This window comes from Megalobrama amblycephala, linkage group LG18 (assembly GCF_018812025.1).
Source record: "Megalobrama amblycephala isolate DHTTF-2021 linkage group LG18, ASM1881202v1, whole genome shotgun sequence".
NCBI classification, from domain to species: domain Eukaryota; kingdom Metazoa; phylum Chordata; class Actinopteri; order Cypriniformes; family Xenocyprididae; genus Megalobrama; species Megalobrama amblycephala.
In genome coordinates, this window is record NC_063061.1 from 19,191,528 (window position 1) to 19,208,317 (window position 16,790).

At 42.5% G+C, this 16,790-nt stretch overlaps 1 protein-coding gene across 1 annotated transcript; it reads right to left on the minus strand.

The window, feature by feature from the left end:
• Window positions 1-494: 494 nt before the first annotated feature.
• Window positions 495-3,556, minus strand: LOC125252763 (olfactory receptor 146-like). Its single transcript, XM_048166326.1, has 2 exons — window positions 3,443-3,556; window positions 495-3,273 (listed from the first exon to the last, which is right to left on the minus strand). Exon 2 carries the CDS (start codon window positions 3,252-3,254, stop codon window positions 2,313-2,315), a length of 942 nt encoding a protein of 313 aa, XP_048022283.1. The 5' UTR covers window positions 3,255-3,273; window positions 3,443-3,556; the 3' UTR covers window positions 495-2,312.
• Between the last annotated feature and the right edge of the window lie 13,234 nt (window positions 3,557-16,790).

The window sequence follows — 16,790 nt, forward strand, 5'->3', positions numbered from 1 at the left end:
TAATAACCTGTGAAAGTAAACCTTAATGTAGTGGCTTATGCAAGTAAACTCACATTAAACATAACATATTTGATACAAGCTGAATAAAGGCACCTAAATATGTATTATTTTAACAGTTGTGTAAATCATTAAATCAATGACCGAATACACCATTACAGAACATTAGCATATTGGAACGCTGTTACTGGGTCCAAGCCTCGACTCGTTTTACTTGAGAATGGCATCTCCACAGCCGTTTATGAGCGCTATTTATTCATATTAAATATATTGGAACACGAGTGTTTGTTTACCACCGGCATTCGCTGTATCGTGTTAGTGGATTCATTATGTCGGACTCACCGCAGGTAACTCATAATCTGCAGTTGTTACTCCTGTCTCCTGACAAAAACATTGCATGTGGCGCCTGTAGTGTGGAAAGTTACTGGAGCGCGCAGCCGCGCACGTCTCGCACAAGGAACGTCATGGCAGTGATTGACAAGCCAGAGGGAATCCAGAATATTCTCTTAACAGAAGTTCCGAAGTGTCAAACATAAATCACGCCAACTCACCACACATAATGACACACGATAGATGTCAAAAATCAAAACGTTATTTAATTATATTTCAGCATAAACATACACTAGACAGGTAGTGAACATAATAGCTAAAATGTATAGTTTATTTAAGGTTGAAATGTTACAAGTATATATAACAAGCAAAGTATTTATCATAATGTACTTTAAATACCGTTAAAAAAATAATGTCAAAGATGTCAGTTCTGCTGATATTTATAAATACCAGTAGTGACGTTGTATAATGAGGACTTGTCATGTTGCCAGATATAGAGTCATCAGTGTCCCAATGAGTGACCAGTGCACAAATTTGTGTACACGGAATAGCCTACTGATTCAAGACCTAGTGAGTTAGGGAGCTGATTGAGATGCAACTATAGTGTGGCTTTGAACAATATGAACATGTTATTGTTAACAATGATCATTCAAACACTTTACATTTGACACATTCATTACATTACTTTCTTCTCCACAGCTTTTCCGACTAACCTATTTAGAGTCTCTTGTCACAGACTCAGCCCTTTCTAGACTTAATTTTGAGTTGGTCTCACCTTTAGTGATCTTGGTTTGGACAAAGATGCAAGCTATATGATTTCAGACAATGGAGAAATTCAGGAGATACAAAGTCCCTGAAACAGGACATTAAATATGTTGTAATACCTTGCAGTGAGAAGAAAGGATTAAAGGATTAGTTCACTTCAGATTTAAAATTTCCTGATAATTTACTCACCCTCATGTTATCCAAGATGTTCATATCTTTCTTTCTTCAGTCGAAAAGAAAAATATATATATATACACACTTTTCAACCACAAATGCTCGTTTTCCACTAGTGTCCACTAATTCACATATTACATAGTCACATTTTGGTGACATGTGAGTACTCGAAAAACTCCAACTTCAAAATCGTCCGACATCATTGTTTTACCTTTTTTTTTTTTTGTAAAGGGCATTTGACTTAGTCTTTGCACGTTCACTTTGTAAATACTGGGTCGGTACTTTTGCCTACGTCATGCGTGACCTTTCCAACGTGACTGCGTAATGCGTGAAGTCATGGATGAGCATTTTTGTATATACTTTTGTATATACTTTTTTTTTTTTTTTTTTTTGCAGTGAATTTTGCACTGAAACGGCAATTTGGACCTTCAACCCATTACCGTTGTCCACTATGGAAAAAAAAAATCCTGGAATGTTTTCCTCAAAAGCCTTAATTTCTTTTTGACTGAAGAAAGAAAGACATGAACATCTTGGATGACATGGGGGTGAATAATTTATCAGGAAATTGTAATTCTGAAAAATCAAGAACATTTGAAGATGTACCAAAGACTTAGAACCCCCAAATGATCTGATCTATAGTGAGAACATTTTAGATTCATAAATATGATATATATATATATATATATATATATATATATATATATATATATATATATATATATATATATATATATATATATATATAAGCAGATAATGATTGGTGAGGGGAAACAAAGATGGTCTGAATAAATATAACTTTCTGATTTGTTTACATAAATGTAATGTCTGCTAATAATTGTAAAATTCCTGTATTTGAACATGTCAGTCAATGTATGAAACAAATTGTATGAAAATTGTAAGACAATCATTTCAGAACAGTCGCAATGCAATCACCGCCCTGATGGAGAAAGAGAGAGAGGATATTAACCATATACTGCATTTTCTTTATGAGAAAAGGAAACAAAAAAATTTAATTCCCCACTCTTCTTGTAAAAAAAGCAATAAAATTAAAAAGAAATAACTTTTTTTCTCCACCAAAGTTTAGCTATTTTTTGTCTTATCTCTTTGGTTTGTAAACCATATACTAAGGGATTTAATCCTGGTGGTATAATGTGGAACATTATACTAGCTAGTTTCCTGTTGTCAGAGTATTCAGGAAAACGGTGGAGAAATGTCATGATAGCTCCAGAAAAAAACATGACTAAATAAACAGCTAAATGAGTGCTGCAGGTTTTTATGGCTTTGCTGTTGAGTGCTTTGTTTTTGCTACTTTTGCATACAACAGCAATCTTGACATATGTTATAAATATAGATACTGCTGAAAAGCAAAGTACAGCCACAGTATAAACAATTCCGTAAATATTATTTATGACCACACTTTCACAGGACAGTTTAAACAGTGAGGCATTGTCACAGAAAGGGTTTTCAATTTTAGATCTGCAATGAGACAGTCGTACAGTGAGACCTAACATAATTGTCACCAAAAGAATGGCCAGGCCCCAAGCAAATGCTGATAGTTTAACCACCATCTTATTGGTCATTATAGCTGAATATCTAAGTGGATTACATATAGCCACATATCTGTCAAAGGCCATGATTATCAGCACATAGTGACATGCTGCTATAAATATATGTACAAAATATGCTTGGGTAACACACTCCATATATGTGATATATCGCTCTGAGCTTTCCTTTAAAATGTCTTGCATTAAGCGTGGCAAAATTACAGTGGTCCCTAGCATATCGTTCAGTGGCAAGTTACAAAAAAGAAAATGCATAGGATGATGAAGATTCTTTTCTGTTGAGATCAGAACTAGAAGTACAAAGTTAGATACCATAGTAAAGACATAAGCCAAAAAGAGCAGGATGAAAACTGGATAGGAGGACTGAGGTGTAACTTTCAGTCCCTCAAGGAGGAGAATGCTGTGTCTGAATGTCAGGTTGTCCATTCTCAGCTCTGCACAAAATCTAAGGGAAAAGAAACAACCAGAGCTAGCATTTCATTAATAGCATTTCAACTTGAAGTACTCATAAAACAAATAAATAAATGCAACATAATAAACAAAAAAAACAAATAAATCTCACAAAGTGTAACTATGTATCAACTGGTAGCTGTCAAATAAAATGATTTACTTACTTCAGACGTGTTCCACTATTATGAATCTAACCAATTTATTGCTACATAGATTGTGTAAAACAGAATAGAAGGCAACTCTATTAAGTAATATAAACATTAGTCAAAATGTATAACATGTACATCTCTGAAGAAAAATGTATTTGCCCTGACCTTTAAATATGCTGTTCAAAGGTGTTTCTATGATTCTGTAATCATCCCATAGGGGATTTACCCACTTAAAACAATGTCATCAGGGCAGGACTTATAGGGGCTGTGGGCCCCTGGGCTTAAGTTTATGTTTGGGCCCTACCTATGCAACAAATATCCTCAACTAGAACATCATTATGGAGTAGCACAAAATACACAAAAATTAAAATATGCTTTGAGGTTCCTAGAACAATTAATATGCAACATACCTAGCCTAGTCAAAGTTTAGAGGTAAATATTAAATAGTCATTATAATACAGGATAATATTTTATAATAATAAAATACAGGATGTGCTCTCTCAGTACACTTGAACCCATAAGTATACTACAAGTGGTAACTAAATACATTTTTAGTATGTTAAAAGCACATTTTAGTTTATATTCATGGTGTCTCAAAATAGCACAGTTGAGTACACTTAGATGTTCTTAAGATTATCTTAAGAAGTACTAAAGAAGAATTTTTAGTATATTAAGTACAAAAATAGAAAATAGAGCACATTAAATACATTATGGAAGTGTACTTTTTTCACCTGGGCCCATCTCACCTGATCCGCAACACACCAGCTCATTATGCACAGAGCAATTTGTAACCCCACTTACTAACATAAAAATATAACACAATACTGAAATATAAATGCTACTTATTTTTCTTAACTGAGATGCTTATCAGACTAGCATACTTCTTTACATTATTATTTGTCTTTCCTGGTGTACATGGAAAATAGTAAATAATTTTGAATAATTTTTACACAGCTTTTTTTCACACAGGGACAGTTTAACTACCTTCAACTACCTACCATAAAATCAGTCCATATAACACAATGATCTGGTATGGTCTAGATTAGAAGACTTGGAATGTCAAATGTGGACTGTTTGGTGCCTTTCTAGTGGTTATAGTATCTTGAGCTTGACAGCCCCTGCTCACTGATCTCCTGTCATTTTGTGAAATAGAGATTTCAATTATTGAAAAGTGTAAAAATTCTCATGTTTATGAAAAATACAGTAAAACTGTAATAATGTGAAATATTATTACAATTTAAAAGAACTGTTCCCTTTCTAAAGCTACACTTAATGTTGCGCTTGATTCAATGCTATGGGAATACTTTTTGGTGTGACCAGCTGTAAATATGTATGCAACACGTTAATGAAATTGACCTAGAACTTTTATAGCCTTGGCAGTGACGTCATAGGAATGCTCACGTGACAGAGGTTATAATTAGATGTACCACAGGTGTATCGACAGGTCTTTTATCATCAGAGACCATACTGTGAGTGTGTGCTTCTCAAGCTTTCTGTTTCTTCTGATAGGAGTTAGATTTGACAGGCAGTGCGCAGAAAACTTTTTCTTTTCACTCTGTCACACTAGTGAAAGCAAAGAAAGCAAAATAAAAGAGCGATCAACAAAACAAATGGTGTGTACACACCAGTAATGGTTTGTTTATTTGGGGGAAGAGCATGCTGCCCTTGCGCTGTAGCGGGGTGAGTGCAAGCTTTGTGAGCTGTTCACAGTTAAGATGCTACATGCTCATCTTGCTTACTTCCAATGGCCAGCACCCATTATTCCATCATGGGGCTCGCGAATGGATCTGGCTGAGGCATGTGAGATGGGTTTGCCCCTATCGATCACACTCTCTCTAGATCCATGTGTCCTCTTCCATGATCCTGAAGTGCACCCCGGCACCTCTTGCTGGGGACGACGAATCTCTTGGATCTGCAGATTTTGAGTTTGTCTACCTCTGAGCATTCCAGGCAGTTGAGGAATTACTCGAGGTGGTTACTCGCCTGATGGCCAGATTACAGCTAGACTGGCCACGTGAACAAGAGACCCCCAAACACTCGAAACTGGACAGAGGACAGCGGTTTCCAGTGGAATGTTGGGTGTTCCGTTGTTTCCTGTTGCCGCCCAACATCCAACATTCCCTCAACAACAAGTTTCAAAATTGGTACTCATTACAGAGAACTTGGCAGTGTGGAAGCTACTGCCAGGCATTTCTATGTAGAAAAAGGTTACAGAAAAACACTACTGTGAAGCCACACCAGGTGCACTTACTGTCACAAGAGCTGCAATCTCTGCTGATCAAAGGGGCCACAGAACATGTTCCTCTTCCAGAGAGAGAGAGAGAGTCAGGTTAATAACAGGCATGAAAAGGGGTCAGGGGTGAAAAAGGTGAGAAGGATATTACCCCTCTAGGGGGGTCCGGGGGCATGCTCTCCCGGAAGAAAAATTTAAATATTCCATATTTTAAAGCATCAATCTGATGCATTTTGAGATGCTTTTTTTGCCAACCTGGGGAGAACTGGAGAAACTTAACTTCAGCCATGAGTCAAAAATTATTATGGCCACCTTACTAAGTATTATGCAAGCCATTTCATGCCAGCCTGTCACTGGGTCTAACATTTACAGTATATTTGGGGGAAGAACCTACCGCTATGATTGGTCGAACTCTTCTTCTTTTGCTGTTGCTTGATTTGAGGACTGCGCGTGCACAGAGGCATCACCAGGTTTTTGCGTAGAGTGACAAATCATACCAGCGTACTTTGAAGTCAAAATGCGTATCCGCTATGCAAATTGCATACAGGTTGGCCGATCTACTTATTGATAGAACGGTGGACCACTTTACCTTCTGCCTTGTCAGTCCCCTCACCTCAAAATCTACCTCCTCAAAAACGGTAGCGTTAGCTAATAATTTTCCACCAGAGCTTTAGCTAGCTAACGTTGCATTCTCTCCTGCTGTGTTCAATGACTCAATTCATGAAGCTGTAGCTAACGTTAGCTAAGTCTATGTCAACAGAGCTCCTAGGTAACTTAACTTAGATATACCAGAAAATATTAAAATTATTGAAACCATCCAGGGCTCAACGCTAAGGATTTTTTCTGCTGGCCCAGTTGGGCCAGTGGTTTAAATTTTTACTTGCCCTGCCGAAATTTTCCGGGCCCCACAACAAAAAAGTAATAAAAGTAAAAGACAAGAAAATGGGCCTATAAAATAAGCATATTGTTTTCATTGTTTTTGATACATGTAACCTCAGTAAATAAGGTTATGACACCAAAAGCTACTAGATTAAATATTTTAAATATTGTTAGACAAATAAACAGTAAGTAGTAAAATAGTAACAAATAATCAAATTACGAGTAATAGCACAAATAAATACAACAGAACAAACATATAAATTAAATAAATGGTGCTTTTCAAGTTTTTCATGTAGGTTTAAACAGAAGATTTTCAGGTACAGAAATTGTAATCTAATGTATAACTATAGAATAGATAACTTTATTAAAGTTAATCAAGAGCAGTTACAGATGCATAAAAATATTTTTAATGTTCAAAATATAAAACGTTAAATACTGTTATTTGAAATTTTAAAAAAATGAAGACACTTTAACTGTGAAATTAAACCCGCCAGTAGGTGGCAGAGAATCACTGTTAATAAGCGAATCATTGAGATTCAACTGATTCATTCAAACGGCTGATTCATTCAGGAAGTGTTGCTCAAAGACGCAAAACAATCTGACTTTGGAACTATTTTCGTTGGCGAAATACAGAGAAACAGACGATTTGGTGTCTAAAATGTAAGTCACTTGATATTAAGTTCTTGTTCATTAAACTGTATGCTGAATAAAATCAATATCACATTTGTAATCATGCTAATATTTGGAGAAAAACGGCGCTCTTTGTGTAATATTGATTAACTTTATTAAATTATATATGAAATATATACAGGTCTTATCTTGAATTTTGGGGGCATTTTAATAGACTAAATCACGCAGTGAAAGCATACACTTTAATATGCACACACACTAACGTTACTCTAACCTACTAGACTATGTCTAGTAGACTATGTTTTTTGTAAAGTGAGGGACATACTCGATAATTTCAGATCGTTAAATCAACAATTACGATATTATAGACGATATATAACGCACATATATATATATATAACGCCCTGCCATCACTCACCAAATTCAGTCAGGTAAATCGCCGAGGCCAGGCGTGCTTTCAGCTTCTGATGGTGGTCTGCACTGGTGATGCAAGGCCCTTTGCGTTAATATTTCCATGCACTCGCGCTCCCTTCTGGCACGCGCACATGTTCGCAGTTTACTGAATATGAATCCCCCCCAGGAAGCAGATACTTCCTGGTTCCCAAGAAGGATGGGGGGTTGTGACCAATTTTAGATCTTCGAGGCTTGAACTATTCAGTCAAGGCGCTCAAGATTAAGATTTAAATTGTCAAGACGATCGTGTCATAAATTCAACATTGCAATTGGTTTGTCACGATCGATCTCAAAGAAGCATACTTCCATATAGAAATACTACCACAACACAGGTAGTTCCTGAGGTTCACTTTTGGGGGTGAAGCTTACCAATATCATGTTCTTCCATTCGGCCTAGCCTCAACCCTCTGGGGTCTGAGGATTTTTGGGGCCCTGGAGAAGTTTTGACATGCCCTGACATTTGTGCTTTTTTCAGTTGCTTATAAACATATGAATGGCAAAAGTGTCATTACACTGTATTCAGACCAAAAATAGGCTACCATAATATGTATAGGCTACCATAATATGTAAGCAACATGTATGTACATATTTTTATTTTTGAGAGAATAACATTTATACATAACCGAGACAATCCCTTTCAAGGGAACTCGCGCTGCGTAGTCGCTATGGGAACGACAATACCAACTTCCGCCATATGAGCAAGTGACTGTACGTGTGAAGCCAGGGCGCACACATTACAGAAACACCTGTTCCCCTGGAGTGGAGCCGAGGTCTAGTTCATAGAACCTCATGAACGTATGTGGTGATGACCATCCTGCTGCATCACAAATGTCAGAAAGGGAGAACCCCAAAATAAAAGCCTTAGAGGCAGCCATACTCCTAGTAGAGTGAGCCCTAACAGCCAAAGGTGAAGGCTGTCCAACTGACTCATAAGCAAGTGAGATAGCCTCAACCACCCACTTGCTCATTATCTGTTTCGATGGGCTCGAAGGGTGCCATAGACAGGCCTTGTAAGACGACGGCCAAATCCCAAGCTGGTACTCTCATGTGTACTGCAGGTCTGAGCCTCAAAGTGCCATGAAGGAAATGAGTTATATGTGGGTGTCTCCCCAGAGATACTCCACTGAAAGGAGCGTGGTAAGCAGCTAAGGCTGCCACGTAAACCTTTAGTGTGGAGGGGGATAACCCTGAAGAAAATCTCCTGCAGGAAATCCAGAACTGCACTGACTGGGCAGTTAACAGGATCCCACCAGTGATTTTCACACCAGGAAGTGAATAATTTTCACTTCAAGGCATACAGTTTCCTCATGGAGGGAGCTCTGGACTGGAGTATGGTCTCAACAACCTCAGTTGAGAGACCTGAATCTATGAGCTGTGCACCCTCAGAAGCCACGCCCACAGCAGGTGGGGGTGCACTATTAGACTGCGAGAGAGAAGGTCTCTCCTGATCGGAATCTCCATTGGAGACCCATCGAGAAGGGATATCAGGTCCGAGAACCATACTCGGGCCAGCCAAAACAGGGCTATTAATAACAGATGGGCCCCGTCCCGGCGTACTCTCTCCAGAACTCCCGGGAGCAACACAATCAGGGGAAATGCGTACAGCGGTAGCCTCGGCCACAGCTGTACCATACGTTCCAACCCAAGAGGTGATGGGTTTGACATCGAGAACCACATTGGACAGTGAGTCATCTCTCGAGACACAAACAGATCCACTTGTGCTTCGCCGTAGTTCTCCCATAACAGCTTCACCACCTCGGGGTGAAGTCTCCATTCCCTGGGCCTCGGCCCCTGCCTCGACAGGATGTCTGCTCCCATATTCAGGTACCCTGGGATGAAAACCACTCGGAGGGAGAGCAGTTTCCCTTGGGACCACAAGAGAACTTGTAAAGTGGGCGTGATCTCAAACCCTCTTGATGATTTATATATGAGATCACTGCTGTGTTGTCTGATCGAACTAACACATGCTGATCTCTGAGATCTGGAAGGAAGTATTTCAAGGCTAGAAACACCGCCATCATCTCCAGGCAATTTATGTGCCACAAGAGTCCCCCCAGCCCTTGAGGGATGCATCTATCGTTAGAGTGACTTGATGACTGACCGCATAATCACCGAATCCCATACCGCGATTACCTAGATAAATGGTTCTCTGAGCTGGAGAAAGCACACTTTTCTTCGCGTTTAGTCTCAACCCCAACCTTCTCATATGAGCGAGAACAACATCTCGATGTTGAACCACCATCTGCTCTGATTGAGCCAGAATCAACCAATCGTTGATGTAGTTCAATATGCGGATGCCCTGCATACGCAAGGGCGCCAGAGCCGCATCTACACATCTGAGCTGACTGCAGAGGAAGCGCGCCCTCAGCCCTCAGGCCTGTCTTGCCCTTAGAGGGCTTCGGCTGAGAGCGTCGCTCCGCCTCCCAGCTCCTCGGAGGGGGATAGCGATGCTCTTCTTCTGCTGTTGTCTGTGCTGGTGCGAGGAGCTCGTACTCGGCTTCGGCTGCTCCCGCCCAGCACTTGGGCACGGCGAGGAAGAAACTGCTGCATGGCTGCAGCTTGCTTCCTCGCCTCCTGAAACCTCTCGGTGACCGTGTTGACAGCGTCACCAAAGAGGCCAGAAGGATTCAGTGGGGCATCCAATAAGAAGGACTTATCCTTGTCCTTAATGTCGGACAGATTTAGCCACAGATGGCGCTCCATGGCCACTAGGGCTGCCATAGAACGGCCGATGGATTTGGTCGTCTCCTTAGTGGCACTGAGAGCTAAATCTGCTGACTGACGGAGCTCTTGGATGAACTCCGCCCCCACCTCATCACTGTTACCCAAGTCTCTCAGCAGGTCAGCTTGGTATGCTTGGAGAATGGCCATGGTGTGTAAGCATGCCACCGCCTGACCTGCTGCCCACTAGCGCCGAGGTAGTCTTCAGCGGCTTAGTGGGCAACGTGGGGGCTTTAAGAGATGATGCCGCCTGCGGAGAGAGATGGCTCGCAAGCGTCTCTTCCGCTCTTGGCATTGCCCCATACCCGTGTTTTCTCATCCCCATCACGTTACTGTAGATGGAAGTTTGAGGGGTGAAAACACGGGATGATACCGGTCTCTTCCACGATCTCGACACCTCAGTGTGGAGATCAGGAAAAAACGGTAGCGCCCGACGTGGAGGCTGAGCAGACCTTGATGGTAGAAACCGCTCATCAAGCTTACTGCGGGTCTGCTGCTCTTGCTTCTCGGCTGGCCAGTCAATGTTCAGCTTGGCAACAGCATGAGTAAGCACCTCCATGAGCTCCTCGCTCGTGGGAGAGGGAAGTGGCGAGTCTTCGGTCTCTCCCGTTGCCACACTAACAACGTCTAATTCCTCAGAACTAGACGCCATTAATGTGACAGTGTCAACCGGAGCGGAAGAAACTGCAACGCGTGCTTCCTGCCTCCGAATTGACACAACGGATGCAGCAGGTGAGGGCAGAGATAAGGCTGGGCCCGACTCTAACCCCACTGCTACATCCATCTGCGATCCCCAGGACATAAGACACCGCCCTGCCTCAGCAGTGCCCTGAGGCGCGTGAACCGAGCCACCCTCCTCGAAGAGGGCTCGGCGGGAGCACAGCGTCCTCAGAGGAAACTGCTCACAATGCACGCAGGCAGCCCCCTTTTTTCGAGAGCTGCCTGGGCATGCTGCACTCCCAAGCAAACAACACAAAGGTCGTGTGTGTCCCCGCTCGTAATGAAACGTGGGCAGAGATGGACACACTTCCTAAATTGCTGCTGCTCACTTGCCATGATAAACCAAACAATAAACGTATTGGTAGACAGACAACACTAAATAAGACAGACAAGATCACACGTAGCGCTTGCTGAAGACACAGAAGCTGAATGTGAGTGTGTTTGGGCCGGCTTTATGGTTCCTGGTCAGTGACGTCACCCGCCTATGACGTACCGTCTCCTGATTGGACAGATTGCATACGTGATTCATGACAACATCACGCAGAGGCGTTCCCATAGCGACTACGCAACGCGAATTCCCTTGAAAGGGAACATACTAAATATGTACACACAAAACTTCTGTGTACTGAATGGTGAAGACTAAAATTTCATCACGTAATATGTTCAGTCGTATTATTCTTTATTAGTATTCATAATCATTTGTAATCATTGTATGTTATGTTTAATACGTGTGTGAGAGAGAGGCATGGGAGAGCTAGACTGTAGACTGCATGAACACATGTGAGAGTAGGAGTGTGTATGCAGTGTAAGTTTCCACTGTTCCATAGGCAATGGGGATTGTCTACATGTTCCATTTTAGCGCTTTTCACGATACATATCATTAACTCTTAAGTCACTACTGTTAACTACTAAGGAATATGTGTTAACTAATTAGTATGTAATAGAATTTTATGATTTTGTTAAGTAACAGTTAGCTAATTAATAACTAATGAATTATGTCATACCTCCTGAAGAACTACTATTAATTATCTACTAATTAAAGTTCAAGAAAAATCAGAGTCACTAGTCTCTGCAAAATTCTTTCTAATCATAAAAGTTCTTATTAGTTCCCTTTCAAGGGAACACACATTGTGTCGAGAATAACGATGTGGGAATGCTCTGCGTGATTGCGTCATGAAGCACCTGTGAAATCAGTCCAATGTCATGACGGAAGGTGGATGACATCATGACGAGGAAACTATAAGCGCACCCAGACCAAACAATGTCAGCTTCTGTGCCTTCAGCAAACACTCTATGTGAAATTGTCTCTGTCTATTTATTGTTGTTTGTCCACAGGCTTATAATTATCTAGAGTAAAATGTCGAGCAAAGAGCGGTTTGAATAATACGTTCCTCCCTGCACTCGCTGCTATAGTGGGGATACTTGTGATTTATGTGTTGTTTGTTTGGGAGTGGAGTGGAGTTTCTGGCTCAAAGTGTGAGCAAATGGCGGATTGGCATCGAGATGTCATCCTTGCCCGAATGAAAGTGTGGGGGGTTAAGACTGAGCACAACGAGAAGTGTGCTTTCTCCATTTCAGAGAACCACTTTTTTAGGCGTGGTGTGGGATTAGATGATGATGCAAGCACGTCTTTCTCCTGCTCGTATCGGTTCGATCCACACAACCATGAGCAAGATAACTAGGCCAGTCACTCACTGTCAAACAGTTGCTGTTTGGTCTGATGGCAGATGCGTCCAATGGGATTCCTTTTGGCCTGCCATACATAAGACCTTTGCAGTAGTGGCTCAAGATCAAGGGGTTTTCCTTGAGGGGCAACCCATTCCGCATGATCAAGTTTACGCGCAGGTGCTTCGTACTTTGGTTATGTGGAAGAGGTCTTGGTTCTTGTCCAAGGGTACTGTGCTGGGAGCTCCTTGTCGTTGTGTAACGCTTATGACAGATGCTTCCCTCACGGGCTGGGAAGTGAACATGGTTGGTCGCTCAGAGTCTGTGGACGCGTTATTTCTCCTGGTAACTGCCTGGTGATGATGCCTCGGGCTCTACATCCCTGGGCAACAGATTTAGGGAGTAGACATCCTGTCGAGACAGGGGATGAGGCCCAGGGAATGGAGACTCCACCCTGAGGTGGTGGAACTCATATGGAGGTGCATACATGGCTGAGGCTGTGTCTGTACATGATTTCCCTTATTGTTCTACTCCCGGGAGTTCTGGAGAGCAGAGTTATGGAAGTGTGGGTTTGGCCTCTGAGGAGGCCCAACTCATAGACTCAGGTCTCTCAACTGAGGTTGTAAGACAACACTAACTTTGGAGCTCCTTGCACAAAGAAACTGGCGGAAATCATCATCGGGATCCAGTTACTACCCGGCTGGTACAGTGCTGGAATTTCTGCGGAATGGATTCTCTGCAGGGTTGTCCCCCTCCACTCTAAGGGTTTACGTGGTGGCCTAGCTGCTTACCATGCACCTTTGGGTGGTGTCTTTGGGGAGAAACCAATTGGTGTTTCCTTTGTGGTGCATCAGATCAGGAGTATGGCAGCTTTGAAAGCGTTTTAATAGGGGCATTCCTACAGGAGGTCTGTGATGAGGCGGGGTGGTCCTTTCCACACACATTCGTCAAGTTTTACTGCCTAGATTTGGGCTTCACCCCTGGGTCCCAGCAGCTTTGTCTTAGCTGTGCTCGCCTGATTTCACACAAGACAGGCACTGGTCAGTATGGCTGCATGGGTATAAACATTCCCACAGCGTCATTATCGACACAATGCGAGTTCCCTTGAAAGGGAACATCTCGGTTACGACTGTAACCTTAGTTCCCTGAAGAGAGAACGAGACGTTGCATCTCCCTGCCATACTTTTGGCGTGCCTGTGATCGACTTGCTTCGGCCTATCAGAAGCTGACATTTTTTGGTCTGGGTGCGCTTTATAGCTTCCTGGTGATGACATCATCCACCTTCCGTCATGCCATTGGACTGATTTCACTGGTGCTTCACGACGCAATAACGCAGAGCGTTCCCACAGCGTCATTCTCGATGCAACCTTTCCTGTGTCCTGTAACAAGACACCTAGTTCTGCCTGTGTGTTAGCTACATTTGGGATGCTAGTTGCAGTTTTGAATGAATGAGTTGAGAATGAGTTTCTGGATAATTCATTAAATATAATGAATAATTGTGTGCCTGATGCTAGGAATGATCTCAGTTGAGCATTATTTATTTCTATTCAGTATGTCATTGTGGATTATTTGGTAAATCAATCACATTTCGGTGCAGGCTTTGCAAACAGCCTTTTAAGATATGGACTTGAGATATGGTAACTGAGTTACTCCTCCTGTTCCAATGCCTGATCTGATATGTAATGTTTCATGTACAGTCAGATGTTCTTTGTCTGTGTCAGTAAATCAAACCAGTACTAATGGTTAACTTCAGTCGTTTCTCTTAGTAGGATGAAAACAATCTGTTATTTAAATGGTGATTAAATTATATAAAGAAAGTGATCAAAGAAAGTTCCCTTTGCAATTGTTGGAGCTGTCAATCAAACTGCGCATGCTCGCTGGAGCTGTCAATCAAACAGCATGAGTTTATCAGTAAACGAGTTCTGGACTCGTGCTAAAACTCCCGTTTTATTCAACGCATCTCTTAGTTATATCGTGTTTGCACTGTAGAACATAAATCGGCACTTCGTGCGCTCTCAATTACTCAGTCCTGCTCAGTGGATCATCACGATCTCCAGAGCTTTCCAGCAAAGAGTCCAGCACCACAAGTCTGCAGTCAGTCCCTCTCCATGCTTCTCCTTTCTCAGGTGGCTTTATACGGTCTCATGCCAATTACTGAAACAAGACACAGGTGTTTGTCATTTGCACTTGACCCACTTTCTCACCGCCTGTCTCCTGACTCTCTCTCCTGTCACAGACCTCGCTGAACCACGCTCCTCTTGCCACACACCCCCACCACTTGACTCAGGCTGGGAAGCCATTTGGCCTGCAGCCCCCAGCCCCCTGTCCGACCTTTACCTGGGTAAAAGCCTGCTGACACCGTTCCATCCACTGGACCGGATCTGACGCTTCCTTTTTAGTGAGATCAATCAGCGGGCTGGTGAGGTATGAATAATTAGGCACAAACCTTCTATAATATCCCGCCAGCCCCAGGAACTGTATCACCTCCTATTTGGTCTTGCCGTCTTATCAATTTGGGGACACACTTGCCCGTGACCCAAGTGGAAGCCCAGATACCTGACCTCCACACACCCAACTGCACACTTCTTCGCACACTTCACCCTCAGTGCTCTCAGGACGCCCCGTACATGCTATATATGATGCTGCCAGTTGTTGCTATAAATGACGATGTCATCTAGATGGGCAGTAGCATCTGCAGCATGTGGCCAGAGAATTCGGTCCATGAGATGCTGAAAAGTGGCCATTGCCCTGAACAACCCGAAAGCAAGAGTGACAAATTGGTGTAATCCAAATGGCGTTGTGAAGGCTGTCTTTTCTTTGGATAGAGGCGATAAGGGGATCTGCCAATACCCTTTTGTTAAATCCAGTGTTGAATAAAAGCGAGCGGTGCCCAGCCGATCAAGCAGTTCATCAAATCCAATGCATTGGATTAGAAACAAACAGAGCCATCTGTTTTAGATACTAAAACTATCGGGCTCGCCCAATCACTGTGGGATTCTTCTATTATCTCGAGCATCGCCTCTAACTCAGTCTGAATCAGTTTTTTCTTGTATTCAGGTAGTCTATATGGCCGGTTGTGCACCACCACGCCCGGCTCAGTCTCAATATGGTTCTGAATGAGATCTGTTCGGTCGGGTAGGGACGAGAACATGTCGGCAAATTCTGACTGCAACCCAGCTACATCAGTGATCTGGGAGGGCGAAAGATGATCTCCCCCTGAGGCCAGAGCGAGTGATTGAATTTTGGTGTTCACTTCTGGCTCTAGATCATCTTCTGTACTGATTACCGTTGCCAGCATTACTGATTCCACCTCACTCCATTTTTTAAGAAGGTTGAGGTGGTAAATTTGTCGTGCCCCACTTCTATCCGTCTGCACTACCTCAAAATTGAGATCTCCAACTTCGCGTAAAGTATGTGACATAAACGCCGCACCAGTGAGGATTTCTTTCGGGATCCCCACTCGGGAGATTAAGTGAAACAGTGCGTCCGCAACAATCTTTGCAGAGATGATATGGAGCGCCACTGCTTCAGGGTATCATGTTGCATATTCCACCAGAACTAATGCAAAGCGATTCCCCCATGTGGATCGTTCTAATGGCCCAAATTGGTCCTTTCCAATTCTTTCGAAGGGGACCTGCATCAATGGGAGGGGGTGCAAAGGCACTTTTGGTGCGGCCGGAAGATTTACCAGCTGACATTCACGACAAGATGCGCACCACCTGCGCACGTTCTCGTGAATGCCCGGCCAAAAGAATCGGGCCATGAGACGATTTAAAGTGGCTGCCTGACCCAGATGTCCTGCCATAGGATTACTATGAGCCACCTAGAGAAGCATTTCCAGACAGATTTTGGTACTAATAACTGGGTTGCATCTTGTTTTGTCTGAGTGTCTTGTATCACTCAATACAACCGATCCTTCAAAATAGCGAAAAATATGGATAGGAAAGCAGACGAGCAGGCTGGAGAGGTTGACCATCAATAGAACGGACCTGTTCAAATGCATGTTTTTAATGTCCCATCCTGAGACTGTTCCAGGGGAAAGTCATCGTGATCCAAGAGGAT

Bases quoted from the DNA above. Each gene is read 5' to 3' on its own strand.
- LOC125252763 (XM_048166326.1), bottom strand. From the start codon at position 3,254: ATGGACAACCTGACATTCAGACACAGCATTCTCCTCCTTGAGGGACTG.